The 16,325-nt window shown below is 36.0% G+C and overlaps 2 protein-coding genes across 2 annotated transcripts; both read left to right on the forward strand.

Annotated features, from left to right (window-relative positions):
- The first annotated feature begins 2,325 nt into the window (after window positions 1-2,325).
- On the forward strand, window positions 2,326-8,106 carry LOC309504908 (uncharacterized protein). Its single transcript, XM_082178203.1, has 12 exons — window positions 2,326-2,583; window positions 2,679-2,880; window positions 3,249-3,281; window positions 4,218-4,414; window positions 4,499-4,586; window positions 4,715-4,750; window positions 4,827-4,880; window positions 5,576-5,809; window positions 7,149-7,255; window positions 7,466-7,631; window positions 7,762-7,845; window positions 7,934-8,106. Exons 1-12 carry the CDS (start codon window positions 2,516-2,518, stop codon window positions 7,967-7,969), a joined length of 1,305 nt encoding a protein of 434 aa, XP_082034329.1. The 5' UTR covers window positions 2,326-2,515; the 3' UTR covers window positions 7,970-8,106.
- A 2,359-nt stretch (window positions 8,107-10,465) lies between these two features.
- On the forward strand, window positions 10,466-16,297 carry LOC309481727 (uncharacterized protein). The gene is made up of 12 exons (XM_082146749.1): window positions 10,466-10,751; window positions 10,847-11,048; window positions 11,417-11,449; window positions 12,409-12,605; window positions 12,690-12,777; window positions 12,906-12,941; window positions 13,018-13,071; window positions 13,767-14,000; window positions 15,340-15,446; window positions 15,657-15,822; window positions 15,953-16,036; window positions 16,125-16,297. Exons 1-12 carry the CDS (start codon window positions 10,684-10,686, stop codon window positions 16,158-16,160), a joined length of 1,305 nt encoding a protein of 434 aa, XP_082002875.1. The 5' UTR covers window positions 10,466-10,683; the 3' UTR covers window positions 16,161-16,297.
- Window positions 16,298-16,325: the final 28 nt, after the last annotated feature.

Here is a 16,325-nt window from a genome sequence, read left to right on the forward strand (position 1 = left end):
CAAATGAGAATATCTGTGTTCACAAACGAAAGTATCAACAGCAAACAAAGCAATATCCAAATTCCGTACACAGACAAGAGTTCAGACAGGGTGTACTGTGGCAGTACATGGACTAGTGAGATACAGGGAGTGTTTAGTCTCATCATCAGATGATGCTCTGCCCACGGGCTGTTCACTTAATGGTGAGATACAAAAGTCTGGCTCTACAAGACTATAGGGAGTGTTTGACTATTATAGGCCCACCTAGATTAGCATTAATGAGATAATTGGTAATAATTAAAGAGGCCACAAATTCAAAGGTTGCGAATGAAGTGATTATCTCTGTTGGAGAGATGAGGAGTTGCAGATGTGGGTGTTAGCATGTCTTTTGATATGATGTTTATTTGATCCTGTGAGTAAAAGTTGTGACTGTCTATTGTCCTGGGTTAGTTTTTAATTTCTTATGAACTTCTAGCAATATTACTAGATTATTTATTTTTATTTTTTTGTCTTTTGCTTTAATGCAGAAAGAAGCATCTATGCGTGTGATCAATGTAGTCATTGAAGACCCACCTGTTTAATAAAAGCTTTTCCATGTATATTTGTACATGTAATCAGATTAATTGTCCATTGTTTGAAATATCCATGTATGAGATTCATGTAAAAGTCAATATTAATTAAAAATCATTATGTTAACAGTTAAATAATGGAAACTATTCTTTGATTAATTCATTAGAAAAAGTTAAGTTATAAAAAAGCATTTTACATGTTAAAGGCAAATTCACTGAAGTGAAAAGTCATTGAAGGCAAACGGTTTTCTGTCCAATGCAGATTTTTTTTAATATATATTTAAAAAACGGGTGAACTAAACAAATAATATTCTGTCATGACAACTCTCAGAGTGTTTGACATGCTAATGGATATGACAATGTTAATATGTTTGGTCTTGGTGGAATAGATCTGCTACGCTGCTGCTGCAGAGTAAGTACGGGACTTGCTACTGCCAATACTGCACATACAGGACACGCTGCTGTGAGCAAGTAAGACATGCTGCTGCTGCACAATATAGCGTACATGAATTACCCGTAGCAGATCTACACAGGTGGAGCTGGGGAAGGTGGAGGGTTTCTGAAAGCGTTGCAACTGCTAAAGCAAATGCTGACCGAGTATTTGAAGAGCTGCGAGCTCATTGGCTACTGATACGGCAGAGACCAATCAGCTGTGCCCTATAGAGAATTATATAATTGCAATCAGATTGAGTTAAGGACCTTTCAGCCTGAGCCATCTAGAGTTTCATGACAGAACTTTATATTTGGCTGTTGTCATGAAATCTGAGGCTTTTAGAGAAAAGGCAATATTTGCATTTGAAATTATGCAAAAGGGTCTTTAAAAATATAATTATCATTAGTGCCAGCCATTGTAGTGATTTCATTTGAATTAATATATTACTTCCAAAAGCAAGCATTAATGAATGTAATATTAAATATGTATGAGCTATTCTGTTATAGGTACGTAGTTGATGCAGAAAACATAAAAAAAGAACAGCTTTAATTATGTTTAAAGTATTTTTAAAAAATTGCAATTAATTTTTTATATATAAAGCTTTTTTAACCATACCAAACATCATTGCCTGGGGAAGAGAAAACATTTCTCATGCAATAGGCCTACATTATCTGCTCATATGACCACACTTTGTAGCTGTTGGTTAATGCTGCTGTTCAATACCCTTCATCTGGGAGTGATCATAGTTGTAGTGCTGTGTCATAAAAATATATTGACAAAACTAAGATGCAATCAGTGATACAGCAAACACAATCCCTGCTGAGAGATAGCCTACCTGACACCCTCCTCAGGCAAGTGCTGGGAACACCGATTCAATTGTGCTGGATCTCACAGGATGATAGAGGAATGGACAGACATCATTTCAGGAGGCTGGCTGATATCAAAATGATCAAAGCAGTGAACAAAAACACATATATGCATATTACAATAAATTACTATAGGTCTGTAAGTATATAGTACTGCAGAACTCTTCAGGATTCTTCAGGCTCTTTTCTGTACAAAACAACCATAGGTTCTGCCTAAATGCACTGGCATAACTGTGGTGCTAGATATCCTTTAAAATGTAAAACCTAAATCTATGTTCCAAATATATAAGTTTTCCTGAGTTAAAAAGGACAGCTAACAAAATAATTTGAAGAATACTAATAGAAAACTTGCAGCCAAACTACTCAAACCAAACGGCAGTTAATCTGAGCTCATGTCTCATTTTGGCCGGTAGGGGGCGATATCTGTGTTTCCGCTTCTCGTAGCTACACACCACAGGTGTAGACGGAGCTGTGAATGATTGGCTGTTAGATGTCTGTTTTGGTTTTTGGTAAATAGGCAGTTCACAGTCTGTTTTTTCGTTAATAAAACGTCTTTTTGAAATATATTATTCAACACAGCATTAACGATACGATAAAAACAATCTATTTAACAATAGCCATTAGTAAAGTATTCAATCGGTAGATTGAATGTTGATCCCTCAAACACGATGGTCAAATGTTGTGCATATAACTGTAGAAACACTGATGTGAGGAACAAGACCGTCTCATTCCACAAGTAAGCGCAAAGCTTTCACTTTAAATGGTTTAAACATTATTGGTCAATTTCGGTATGGAATTATGTTAATGCTCCCGTATTTGTTTTTATTTCAGATTCCCGCTGAAGGACTCCAACTTGCTAAAAAAGTGGCTTCAAAAATTAAGATGGAAAGACTGGAAACCTACTCCAAATAGTAAAATTTGCTCTATCCACTTTGAAAAGAAGTGTCTTATTGAAGATGGAGAGAGAACAAGACTTCATCCATGGGCTGTGCCGACCATCTTTTCATTCCCAAGCCGTTATCCAGAAAGAAAAGTGCGTGAAACTATTTTTAAGCATAACAGGGACATATGTGTTTTTAAGGTTGTACAGTGTCTTTCATGTCACTGGTCACTCATTTTTAGTTTTTTCCACCAGTTTATTTCGTAAATTAATTCGTATAAATATTTCATGTACTGTAACTCAAATAATAAAAGTAATTCTTTAACAATGTGTTTTGAATAATTATAAAATGTTAGGATAATTAAAGTTTAAAGTCAAGCAGGTGCGAATAGTTTTCGTGTAATTATAGTGTTACGCCAGCACAGGAAACTGGCTTGTAATTTCACGTCAACTACCCATTCAAATGTAATCTTTTTATGTTACATTTTAATTGTATTTACTTTCCGGATTCTACCATACAGGTTAAAATCAACCCTAGAAGCAGAAGAGCTTTGGTGAGTTGCACAGCGTTCTTTATTTGCATTTTGCATTATGAAATATTTCTTTGAATTACTCAGGAAAGGGTGTATTTACACCCAAATGCATTTACAGAGAAAATACAATTTTAGAAAGAATTTTATGAAATTAATATTTTAATGTGAAATTATACATAAAAAATACGACACCATAAGTGATAAAATATATGACAGTTTAAGGTTGCACTGATGCTGCATCATTTATACTAAACCAATACCAGGTGCTGAAGTGGGTCAGAACTGCATATTTTAGAATGACTTTTATTCAGCTTTGCATCTATACACCAAATTTTGAGGCGGCTTAGAGCTACCTTAACTCACCTGCGTATAGATTTGTGATGGGAGAAACTGAGCTTTTTGAATTTAGCTAAATGTTTCACTGTTTTGTACCGCACAAAACTTCACACAATGGCGCCACCTGCTGGTCAAAACCGTGTAATTGCAACAACAAAAAAGAACCCGCAGAAAGACATATTTTACAATTTAACAGTTTTACAGTTTTCTTGAAAGTGAAATATATTGCAATCTAAAAATCCTCAAATAATGTTAAATATGAAATGTTTGTATAATGTTTGTTTAAAATGTATTTGTAGGACTTTTTTATGTTTAATCATTCCTACATAAGACTACTAGACCTTTTTTATTATACAAATGTGCCATCAAAACGCTTACATTATAAAGCCATGTAGACATTGGTTCACTGAGATTGAAGCCATTTGAAACAGTTATGACCTAATGAAGCCTTTACTGAAATCATGTGACTCCATATCACTGGTTCAAAGCAAAAAAGTTTTGAATCTTACAAAGCAGTGTTTCAAACACATCCATCAGTAGTACAGATGCCTTTTAACTGCCTTGTTTATTAATGGTGATTGGTGACCAAATTTTCCTCTTCCCTGTCATTTGCAATTTTAGGGAAGTGTAGGTGACTCAAACTCCTCTCTTCAAGCAGCATCTATGACAGCAGAAACCTCACAGACGTCTTACTCAGAAAACCCTCAGCACAGAACTACAGAGAAGAGTTTACATCTGAACAAAACAGAAAACCGTTCCAGCCAGAGAGCTTACCCACAGAGCGTTACCACACAGCAGCTGACTGAAACTGAAAAAAGGTCTGCAGCTTCTCATCAGATGCACGCAACTGTGTGTTGATGTTATTCTGTTTTAATTGTTATTCGTTTCATTTGTTTGTTCAGCCCGCCATGGACCATCCTGGGTGATGAAGGTCTGGACAGAAGCATGACTATACCGAGTTTCTTTCACAGTGGATACTGTTTGCCCAATGTAATGGACATTTTTACATTTGTTTTTCATATAAAATGTGTGTAAAGACATTGTAATATTATTTTTACATTCCTAAGTACAAAAATTTGGTTCAACTCATTAACATTTGTCTGTTGTTTTTTCTTCAGAAAATTCGCTGGACTGGAGACAATGAATTAAATATTGTAAGTAATCATGTGGTACTGTTGAATACATATCAAGAAAATCTTAATTATACATTTCGTGTTATTTCTTAATCAGATGCCTCATGTGGCTTATGGTGTTCTAGGACAAACAAAACCCCATATAATTGAGGTAAGGCCATTTACATCAGAACTGGAATGCAGCTGTTTTCTTTATTATAAATGGGTGTGTGCTATTGGCTAAGGTTTCATCAGAAAGATTTATTTTTGGGTACGTCTCTGGAGAATTGCATTTTTACAAAAGATGATGTTAGAAAAAGAAGTTAACCTATCAGATCCTGTCTTGCATGATGCTGTGCTGTACATAGTGAGAATGACAACTAGATTAAATGAATTTTTTGGGGGGTAAAAATAGCACTTACTGCAGCATAACTTTCGACATGATCCTATTTTCATAATTTGAGTGTTTTAATAATCGTTCTGATTTTATGAGAACAACCATAACGATAACGACACTGAGGAATGATATCATTGGAAATTATTTTTGGAAAAAGGAAAAACATTGATATCAAAATCCATTTAAAGCAGCAGACAACATAACTGCAGCATATCACCCCTTGGTGTGGATGCCAATATAGTATAGTTACTTTTTTGTGTGTTTAGGCCTTTATAAGCTTTCTTGTAGCTCAGTGGTAGGAGCATTGCGTTAACAACGCAAGGTTGTGTGTTCGATCCCAGGGGATTGCACATACCTATGTATAAATGTATAGGATAATGCAATGTAAGTCGCTTTGGATAAAAGCGTCTGCCAAATGCGTAAATGTAGATAATAGAGCAGAATAAGAACTTTTTTGACCTTTCTCTCAGGTTAAAGAGAGGTGGGAATGGCTTGGGCTGGATGTTAGAGGCCCGTTCTCTCCAACAGTAGACAAGCACACGCACATCATGACCCTGACTGACTATCATTCCAAATGGGTGGAAGCTTTTCCTTTGACTCAGAAACTCAGCCAGGATGTGGCCCAGTGTCTTGCCGAAGTCTTCAGTCAGCAGGGATACCCTCTCGGAATTCTCTCCCGGCTTCCTAGGCGGATCCTCTTGGAAGTAAGAGATACATAGACTACCTTTCTTTCAAAAGTTTGGGCTCAGTAAGATTTAAAAAAGAGAAGAGATCAATACTTTTTTCTTAAGCAAGAACACATTAAATTGATCAAAAGTGACGGTAAAGACTTTTACATTGTTACAAGAAAAATCGTTAAACACTTTTTTTTTTAGGGTCCAATTCTCACTATTGTAATAAAAAGTGGAAATGTGGATGTCAAAGACCTCAAAAATGAAGTTTATTACAGCATAGCAGTGGCAAGGTACACAAAGCACCTTGGGTTCACCGGCGTCAGAATGAACCTAGAACATCCAAATCTTAAACCTTTTATCCTGTTCTTAATGTAAATCAAGTTGCTCTTGTTGCAACAACTGTAGTCTGTATGTTAATGAAGTTGTGACACCCCATTGTCTGAGAAAGTTCTCTGTGTTCCACACCCAGTCCCATTCTACAATTGACTACCATTTGTTCAGGATGTGATCATTTTGGGGATGAGCTCATTCTAAAAAATATTTTGGAGTGGAATCTGGGTCGAGGCAGACTACAATTTCTTACACTATTAACTAGTTGCTTATTAGCATGCATATTACTAGGTTATTGGCTGTTTATTAGTACTTATAAAGCACATATTAATGCCTTATTCTGTATGGCAATTGAGGCCGGTGGTGTGACTGATGCGCTCCGCACAGGTCTCTAGTTGTTTCTCACAGAGGAGCTTCGGAAGCATAAAAGGAGGAGTGACGACAGTGAAGGACGAGAGAGGACCAGGCCTGGACTATTTTACGTTATGTTTTGTTTTATGTGTCTTTTAATTTCATTTTGTGGTTATTTATTGATTTAAGTTGTGAGATGTTCGCCGGTTCCCACCTCCTTCTTCCCTGAACAACTAACCTCGTTACAACCATATTGTACATCCCTTAATCCTACCCAATATCTAAACTTAACAACTACCTTACTAACTATTAATAAGCAGTAATTAGGAGTTTGAGGCAAAAGTCGTAGTTAATATTTAGTTAATAGTGAGAAATTGAGAATTGGACCCTAAACTAAAGTGTGACCGAAAAATCTATTTAAAATAAATGCTGCACTTTTGAATTAAAATAAATTAATAATATTTCACAATAGTACTTTTTTTAACTTTTTTTATTTTTTATTTTTTAAAAATGCAGCTTTGTTGAACTTAAGAGACTTCTTTTAGAAACATTAAAAAGAAAAATCTTAACCCCAATGTTTGATTAGTAGTGTGAATCTTCGAATTCCTTTTTCAGTCATTTGTTTTGGAAAAAACTGTTCAGTTTCATATAATTGATTAATGGTCATCATTTTCCTTCTTTCTGTCAGATTAACCGTGAGTTGAAGAAACGGCTGAGATTGAATGCAAATGCCTTGGTGATACACCACCGTCAAACTGGTTACATGGACTTGGTCACCGAATCACTTCTTAATGAGTACAACATCTTCAGACATTTAACTGCCAATATCACTTGTGAATTATTTTAAATGTATCCAATATGTGATGTGACTTGATTTAACACTAATATTAGCTTTTTAACAGAAATGGCATTTGATCAATCATTTTTTTATAATGGTGGGAAAAAGCTGTACTGTAAAAAATATATTGTTTCTACATGTCAAGCATTACTTATTGTGTATTTTAGGATGCTGGATGAGCTGGTAAAGAAACACAGCAGCATCTGGCACATCCACCTCCCTGCTGCCACTCTGCGCCTCTGCTGCACGAATCACCCCACTACCAAAGACAAACCCTTCACCCGCATGTATGCCAGTGACCCGCCATTCTCCTCATCACCCAGAGAACTGCCTGTAAGCCACCATGTCACTCACAGTTTACATGCTGTCATTTTCTTGATTTGTACTGTACTGTACTGTAAATTGACTCTCTTGGCCGTTTGGTTTACTTATTCTTGTGTTTGTTTTTGTTTGGTCTCTATAGTACAGTGCTACTGATATTCGCTTGAGTTCTTTTGTTATTCCAACCACTGAAGCCAACAATCTAGGAGCTGTGTCAGAAACTTCGGTAAGAGACCTGATTACAAATGAAATGGGATTCTTTTGTTTGATTGGGTATCATTTGTGACCATATTTATTTAAACCCTATTTTTCAGGTCCACTGCTTGCAGGATCAGATTTTTTCCAAGTAAAGAAACTAAAAGTTTTGTCAAGTTTACATGACCTCATGTTTTTTCCATGTACATAGACTGTAAGTAAAGCAAGTTTGCACTGTTGCCTTGTACAAATATGATAAAGAAATAAAATTATTTTTAAAACAGTAAAAAAAGCAATATATTGCCCTTCATGTCCTTGTTTTTCCCCTTTCATGTTATAGTTAGTTACAGCTCTCGAATTTGATTGGCGTTTCAAGATTGATATTGAAAAGTTTCACTGTTTGTATCTCTTTGCTTGTCTGTGTTTTCGTGTGTTACAGACAGACTGTGAATTTTAGTGGTGGGAATTTTACAGAACAACAGATGAATTTTACAATAACCACATTATATGGTTTATTTACTATATGCTAATTAGATATATCAAAGCCTAAAACAAGGATAGTTCACTAAAAATGTTTGTCATCATGCGCTTTTTTTTCTTTGGAACACAAAAGAAGTTAGTTTGAAAACTGAACAGTTTTGGTGCCCATAGAGAATGGGCAACTGCGTCACGACACAGTGCATTCTGGGTAGCGGCGGCCATCTTTTAGGACACGGCTGTTGTAACACCAAGAGGCAGTTTTTTTTCCAAGCGGGAAATCGTACTCCATTTGTTGTACGTTTTCCACGCCGATCGTGAGAACGATTATGACAGTTTACAATGCAACATGCGTTCACCATTCTGTCGTTTTTCTAAACTGAATTAGCCTACTTCTAAAATATACCAATATACTACCACAAATACTAATATTACTGCTACTCTACGTTTCTCCCGTAACCTCCGTGTCCTAAAATCCCACAATGCCTTGCGTTACTGTGATCCGCTGACGCCACGATCCCGCACTCTATTGACTTCCGTTGTATGGACAAAAAACACTGTACGATCAAAGTATTTTCTTTCATGTTCCAAAGAAGAAAAAGTAATACTGGTATTGAGCAACATCAGGGTGAGTAAATGATACAATTGTCATTTTTGGATGAACTATCCCTTTAAATAGTACTGAGACTGGTTGTGATACCAGTAGTGACGACCCAGCGCTTCAGGTGGCGCTATTGAGCAGTTTTGTCCCTTTAAGGGAACAAAGAAGAAGAGCTGCAAGATACACGAGTTTCTTATGCTTCAATGTGCTATCGGAATTATCGTATTTACTAGTTTCCTAAAATTTGGACATGAACGCCCTCTCAAGTCAAAATTTGAATGCGATGAGCTCGTAATCACCACTTCATAAATGGAAAGTAGAATATTTCTGATAGCAACCCGTTAGTTGTGATGAACTGTACCAGTCTTAGCTGGGGAAGGTGGAGGGTTTCTGAAAGCGTTGCAACTGCTAAAGCAAATGCTGACCGAGTATTTGAAGAGCTGCGAGCTCATTGGCTACTGATACGGCAGAGACCAATCAGCTGTGCCCTATAGAGAATTATATAATTGCAATCAGATTGAGTTAAGGACCTTTCAGCCTGAGCCATCTAGAGTTTCATGACAGAACTTTATATTTGGCTGTTGTCATGAAATTTGAGGCTTTTAGAGAAAAGGCAATATTTGCATTTGAAATAATGCAAAAGGGTCTTTAAAAATATAATTATCATTAGTGCCAGCCATTGTAGTGATTTCATTTGAATTAATATATCCAAAAGCAAGCATTAATGAATGTAATATTAAATATGTATGAGCTATTCTGTTATAGGTACGTAGTTGATGCAGAAAACATAAAAAAAGAACAGCTTTAATTATGTTTAAAGTATTTTTTAAAAATTGCAATTAATTTTTAATATATAAAGCTTTTTTAACCATACCAAACATCATTGCCTGGGGAAGAGAAAGCATTTCTCATGCAATAGGCCTACATTATCTGCTCATATGACCACACTTTGTAGCTGTTGGTTAATGCTGCTGTTCAATACCCTTCATCTGGAAGTGATCATAGTTGTAGTGCTGTGTCATAAAAATATATTGACAAAACTAAGATGCAATCAGTGATACAGCAAACACAATCCCTGCTGAGAGATAGCCTACCTGACACCCTCCTCAGGCAAGTGCTGGGAACACCGATTCAATTGTGCTGGATCTCACAGGATGATAGAGGAATGGACAGACATCATTTCAGGAGGCTGGCTGATATCAAAATGATCAAAGCAGTGAACAAAAACACATATATGCATATTACAATAAATTACTATAGGTCTGTAAGTATATAGTACTGCAGAACTCTTCAGAATTCTTCAGGCTCTTTTCTGTACAAAACAACCATAGGTTCTGCCTAAATGCACTGGCATAACTGTGGTGCAAGATATCCTTTAAAATGTAAAACCTAAATCTATGTCCCAAATATATAAGTTTTCCTGAGTTAAAAAAGAACAGCTAAAAAAAAAGAAATTGAAGAATACTAATAGAGAACTTTTAGCCAACCTACACAAACGGCAGTTAATCTGAGCTCAAGTCTCATTTTGGCCGGTAGGGGGCGATATCTGTGTTTCCGCTTCTCGTAGCTACACACCACAGATGTAGACGGAGCTGTGAATGATTGGCTGTTAGATGTCTGTTTTGGTTTTTGGTAAATAGGCAGTTCACAGTCTGTTTTTTCGTTAATAAAACGTCTTTTTGAAATATATTATTCAACACAGCATTAACGATACGATAAAAACAATCTCTTTAACAATAGCCATTAGTAAAGTATTCAATCGGTAGATTGAATGTTGATCCCTCAAACACGATGGTCAAATGTTGTGCATATAACTGTAGAAACACTGATGTGAGGAACAAGACCGTCTCATTCCACAAGTAAGCGCAAAGCTTTCACTTTAAATGGTTTAAACATTATTGGTCATTTTCGGTATGGAATTATGTTAATGCTCCCGTATTTGTTTTTATTTCAGATTCCCGCTGAAGGACTCCAACTTGCTAAAAAAGTGGCTTCAAAAATTAAGATGGAAAGACTGGAAACCTACTCCAAATAGTAAAATTTGCTCTATCCACTTTGAAAAGAAGTGTCTTATTGAAGATGGAGAGAGAACAAGACTTCATCCATGGGCTGTGCCGACCATCTTTTCATTCCCAAGCCGTTATCCAGAAAGAAAAGTGCGTGAAACTATTTTTAAGCATAACAGGGACATATGTGTTTTTAAGGTTGTACAGTGTCTTTCATGTCACTGGTCACTCATTTTTAGGTTTTTCCACCAGTTTATTTCGTAAATTAATTCGTATAAATATTTCATGTACTGTAACTCAAATAATAAAAGTAATTCTTTAACAATGTGTTTTGAATAATTATAAAATGTTAGGATAATTAAAGTTTAAAGTCAAGCAGGTGCGAATAGTTTTTGTGTAATTATAGTGTTACGCCAGCACAGGAAACTGGCTTGTAATTTCACGTCAACTACCCATTCAAATGTAATCTTTTTATGTTACATTTTAATTGTATTTACTTTCCGGATTCTACCCTACAGGTTAAAATCAACCCTAGAAGCAGAAGAGCTTTGGTGAGTTACACAGCGTTCTTTATTTGCATTTTGCATTATGAAATATTTCTTTGAATTACACAGGAAAGGGTGTATTTACACCCAAATGCATTTACAGAGAAAATACAATTTTAGAAAGAATTTTATGAAATTAATATTTTAATGTGAAATTATACATAAAAAATACGACACCATAAGTGATAAAATATATGACAGTTTAAGGTTGCACTGATGCTGCATCATTTATACTAAACCAAAGCAGCGTCAATATGATACCAGGTGCTGAAGTGGGTCAGAGCTGCATATTTTAGAATTACTTTTATTCAGCTTTGCATCTATACACCAAATTTTGAGGCGGCTTAGAGCAACCTTAACTCACCTGCGTATAGATTTGTGATGGGAGAAACTGAGCTTTTTGAATTTAGCTAAATGTTTCACTGTTTTGTACCGCACAAAACTCCACACAATGGCGCCACCTGCTGGTCAAAACTGTGTAATTGCAACAACAAAAAAGAACCCGCAGAAAGACATATTTTACAATTGAACAGTTTTACAGTTTTCTTGAAAGTGAAATATATTGCAATCTAAAAATCCTCAAATACTGTTAAATATGAAATGTTTGTATAATGTTTGTTTAAAATGTATTTGTAGGACTTGTTTTGTGGAGGGCTTGATCTAATCATTCCTACATAAGACTACTAGACCTTTTTTATTATACAAATGTGCCATCAAAACGCTTACATTATAAAGCCATGTAGACATTGGTTCACTGAGATTGAAGTCATTTGAAACAGTTATGACCTAATGAAGCCTTCAAATCATGTGACTCCAAATCACTGGTTCAAAGCAAAAAAGTTTTGAATCTTACAAAGCAGTGTTTCAAACACATCCATCAGTAGTACAGATGCCTTTTAACTGCCTTGTTTATTAATGGTGATTGGTGACCAAATTTTCCTCTTCCCTGTCATTTGCAATTTTAGGGAAGTGTAGGTGACTCAAACTCCTCTCTTCAAGCAGCATCTATGACAGCAGAAACCTCACAGACGTCTTACTCAGAAAACCCTCAGCACAGAACTACAGAGAAGAGTTTACATCTGAACAAAACAGAAAACCGTTCCAGCCAGAGAGCTTACCCACAGAGCGTTACCACACAGCAGCTGACTGAAACTGAAAAAAGGTCTGCAGCTTCTCATCAGATGCACGCAACTGTGTGTTGATGTTATTCTGTTTTAATTGTTATTCGTTTCATTTGTTTGTTCAGCCCGCCATGGACCATCCTGGGTGATGAAGGTCTGGACAGAAGCATGACTATACCGAGTTTCTTTCACAGTGGATACTGTTTGCCCAATGTAATGGACATTTTTACATTTGTTTTTCATATAAAATGTGTGTAAAGACATTGTAATATTATTTTTACATTCCTAAGTACAAAAATTTGGTTCAACTCATTAACATTTGTCTGTTGTTTTTTCTTCAGAAAATTCGCTGGACTGGAGACAATGAATTAAATATTGTAAGTAATCATGTGGTACTGTTGAATACATATCAAGAAAATCTTAATTATACATTTCGTGTTATTTCTTAATCAGATGCCTCATGTGGCTTATGGTGTTCTAGGACAAACAAAACCCCATATAATTGAGGTAAGGCCATTTACATCAGAACTGGAATGCAGCTGTTTTCTTTATTATAAATGGGTGTGTGCTATTGGCTAAGGTTTCATCAGAAAGATTTATTTTTGGGTACGTCTCTGGAGAATTGCATTTTTACAAAAGATGATGTTAGAAAAAGAAGTTAACCTATCAGATCCTGTCTTGCATGATGCTGTGCTGTACATAGTGAGAATGACAACTAGATTAAATGAATTTTTTGGGGGGTAAAAATAGCACTTACTGCAGCATAACTTTCGACATGATCCTATTTTCATAATTTGAGTGTTTTAATAATCGTTCTGATTTTATGAGAACAACCATAACGATAACGACACTGAGGAATGATATCATTGGAAATTATTTTTGGAAAAAGGAAAAACATTGATATCAAAATCCATTTAAAGCAGCAGACAACATAACTGCAGCATATCACCCCTTGGTGTGGATGCCAATATAGTATAGTTACTTTTTTGTGTGTTTAGGCCTTTATAAGCTTTCTTGTAGCTCAGTGGTAGGAGCATTGCGTTAACAACGCAAGGTTGTGTGTTCGATCCCAGGGGATTGCACATACCTATGTATAAATGTATAGGATAATGCAATGTAAGTCGCTTTGGATAAAAGCGTCTGCCAAATGCGTAAATGTAGATAATAGAGCAGAATAAGAACTTTTTTGACCTTTCTCTCAGGTTAAAGAGAGGTGGGAATGGCTTGGGCTGGATGTTAGAGGCCCGTTCTCTCCAACAGTAGACAAGCACACGCACATCATGACCCTGACTGACTATCATTCCAAATGGGTGGAAGCTTTTCCTTTGACTCAGAAACTCAGCCAGGATGTGGCCCAGTGTCTTGCCGAAGTCTTCAGTCAGCAGGGATACCCTCTCGGAATTCTCTCCCGGCTTCCTAGGCGGATCCTCTTGGAAGTAAGAGATACATAGACTACCTTTCTTTCAAAAGTTTGGGCTCAGTAAGATTTAAAAAAGAGAAGAGATCAATACTTTTTTCTTAAGCAAGAACACATTAAATTGATCAAAAGTGACGGTAAAGACTTTTACATTGTTACAAGAAAAATCGTTAAACACTTTTTTTTTTAGGGTCCAATTCTCACTATTGTAATAAAAAGTGGAAATGTGGATGTCAAAGACCTCAAAAATGAAGTTTATTACAGCATAGCAGTGGCAAGGTACACAAAGCACCTTGGGTTCACCGGCGTCAGAATGAACCTAGAACATCCAAATCTTAAACCTTTTATCCTGTTCTTAATGTAAATCAAGTTGCTCTTGTTGCAACAACTGTAGTCTGTATGTTAATGAAGTTGTGACACCCCATTGTCTGAGAAAGTTCTCTGTGTTCCACACCCAGTCCCATTCTACAATTGACTACCATTTGTTCAGGATGTGATCATTTTGGGGATGAGCTCATTCTAAAAAATATTTTGGAGTGGAATCTGGGTCGAGGCAGACTACAATTTCTTACACTATTAACTAGTTGCTTATTAGCATGCATATTACTAGGTTATTGGCTGTTTATTAGTACTTATAAAGCACATATTAATGCCTTATTCTGTATGGCAATTGAGGCCGGTGGTGTGACTGATGCGCTCCGCACAGGTCTCTAGTTGTTTCTCACAGAGGAGCTTCGGAAGCATAAAAGGAGGAGTGACGACAGTGAAGGACGAGAGAGGACCAGGCCTGGACTATTTTACGTTATGTTTTGTTTTATGTGTCTTTTAATTTCATTTTGTGGTTATTTATTGATTTAAGTTGTGAGATGTTCGCCGGTTCCCACCTCCTTCTTCCCTGAACAACTAACCTCGTTACAACCATATTGTACATCCCTTAATCCTACCCAATATCTAAACTTAACAACTACCTTACTAACTATTAATAAGCAGTAATTAGGAGTTTGAGGCAAAAGTCGTAGTTAATATTTAGTTAATAGTGAGAAATTGAGAATTGGACCCTAAACTAAAGTGTGACCGAAAAATCTATTTAAAATAAATGCTGCACTTTTGAATTAAAATAAATTAATAATATTTCACAATAGTACTTTTTTTAACTTTTTTTATTTTTTATTTTTTAAAAATGCAGCTTTGTTGAACTTAAGAGACTTCTTTTAGAAACATTAAAAAGAAAAATCTTAACCCCAATGTTTGATTAGTAGTGTGAATCTTCGAATTCCTTTTTCAGTCATTTGTTTTGGAAAAAACTGTTCAGTTTCATATAATTGATTAATGGTCATCATTTTCCTTCTTTCTGTCAGATTAACCGTGAGTTGAAGAAACGGCTGAGATTGAATGCAAATGCCTTGGTGATACACCACCGTCAAACTGGTTACATGGACTTGGTCACCGAATCACTTCTTAATGAGTACAACATCTTCAGACATTTAACTGCCAATATCACTTGTGAATTATTTTAAATGTATCCAATATGTGATGTGACTTGATTTAACACTAATATTAGCTTTTTAACAGAAATGGCATTTGATCAATCATTTTTTTATAATGGTGGGAAAAAGCTGTACTGTAAAAAATATATTGTTTCTACATGTCAAGCATTACTTATTGTGTATTTTAGGATGCTGGATGAGCTGGTAAAGAAACACAGCAGCATCTGGCACATCCACCTCCCTGCTGCCACTCTGCGCCTCTGCTGCACGAATCACCCCACTACCAAAGACAAACCCTTCACCCGCATGTATGCCAGTGACCCGCCATTCTCCTCATCACCCAGAGAACTGCCTGTAAGCCACCATGTCACTCACAGTTTACATGCTGTCATTTTCTTGATTTGTACTGTACTGTACTGTAAATTGACTCTCTTGGCCGTTTGGTTTACTTATTCTTGTGTTTGTTTTTGTTTGGTCTCTATAGTACAGTGCTACTGATATTCGCTTGAGTTCTTTTGTTATTCCAACCACTGAAGCCAACAATCTAGGAGCTGTGTCAGAAACTTCGGTAAGAGACCTGATTACAAATGAAATGGGATTCTTTTGTTTGATTGGGTATCATTTGTGACCATATTTATTTAAACCCTATTTTTCAGGTCCACTGCTTGCAGGATCAGATTTTTTCCAAGTAAAGAAACTAAAAGTTTTGTCAAGTTTACATGACCTCATGTTTTTTCCATGTACATAGACTGTAAGTAAAGCAAGTTTGCACTGTTGCCTTGTACAAATATGATAAAGAAATAAAATTATTTTTAAAACAGTAAAAAAAGCAATATATTGCCCTTCATGTCCTTGTT

This window comes from Leuciscus leuciscus (assembly GCF_965113295.1).
Source record: "Leuciscus leuciscus genome assembly, chromosome: 1".
Taxonomy (NCBI): Eukaryota; Metazoa; Chordata; class Actinopteri; order Cypriniformes; family Leuciscidae; genus Leuciscus; species Leuciscus leuciscus.

What these genes read in the sequence shown, in the direction of transcription:
- LOC309504908 (XM_082178203.1), top strand. Translation starts at nt 2,516, where the DNA reads ATGGTCAAATGTTGTGCATATAACTGTAGAAACACTGATGTGAGGAAC. An exon ending in CTAGGCGGATCCTCTTGGAA is followed by an intron (nt 5,810 to 7,148) that starts GTAAGAGATACA and finishes TCTTTCTGTCAG; the next exon opens with ATTAACCGTGAGTTGAAGAA. An exon ending in GAGCTGTGTCAGAAACTTCG is followed by an intron (nt 7,846 to 7,933) that starts GTAAGAGACCTG and finishes CCTATTTTTCAG; the next exon opens with GTCCACTGCTTGCAGGATCA.
- LOC309481727 (XM_082146749.1), top strand. Translation starts at nt 10,684, where the DNA reads ATGGTCAAATGTTGTGCATATAACTGTAGAAACACTGATGTGAGGAAC. An exon ending in CTAGGCGGATCCTCTTGGAA is followed by an intron (nt 14,001 to 15,339) that starts GTAAGAGATACA and finishes TCTTTCTGTCAG; the next exon opens with ATTAACCGTGAGTTGAAGAA. An exon ending in ACCGAATCACTTCTTAATGA is followed by an intron (nt 15,447 to 15,656) that starts GTACAACATCTT and finishes TGTGTATTTTAG; the next exon opens with GATGCTGGATGAGCTGGTAA.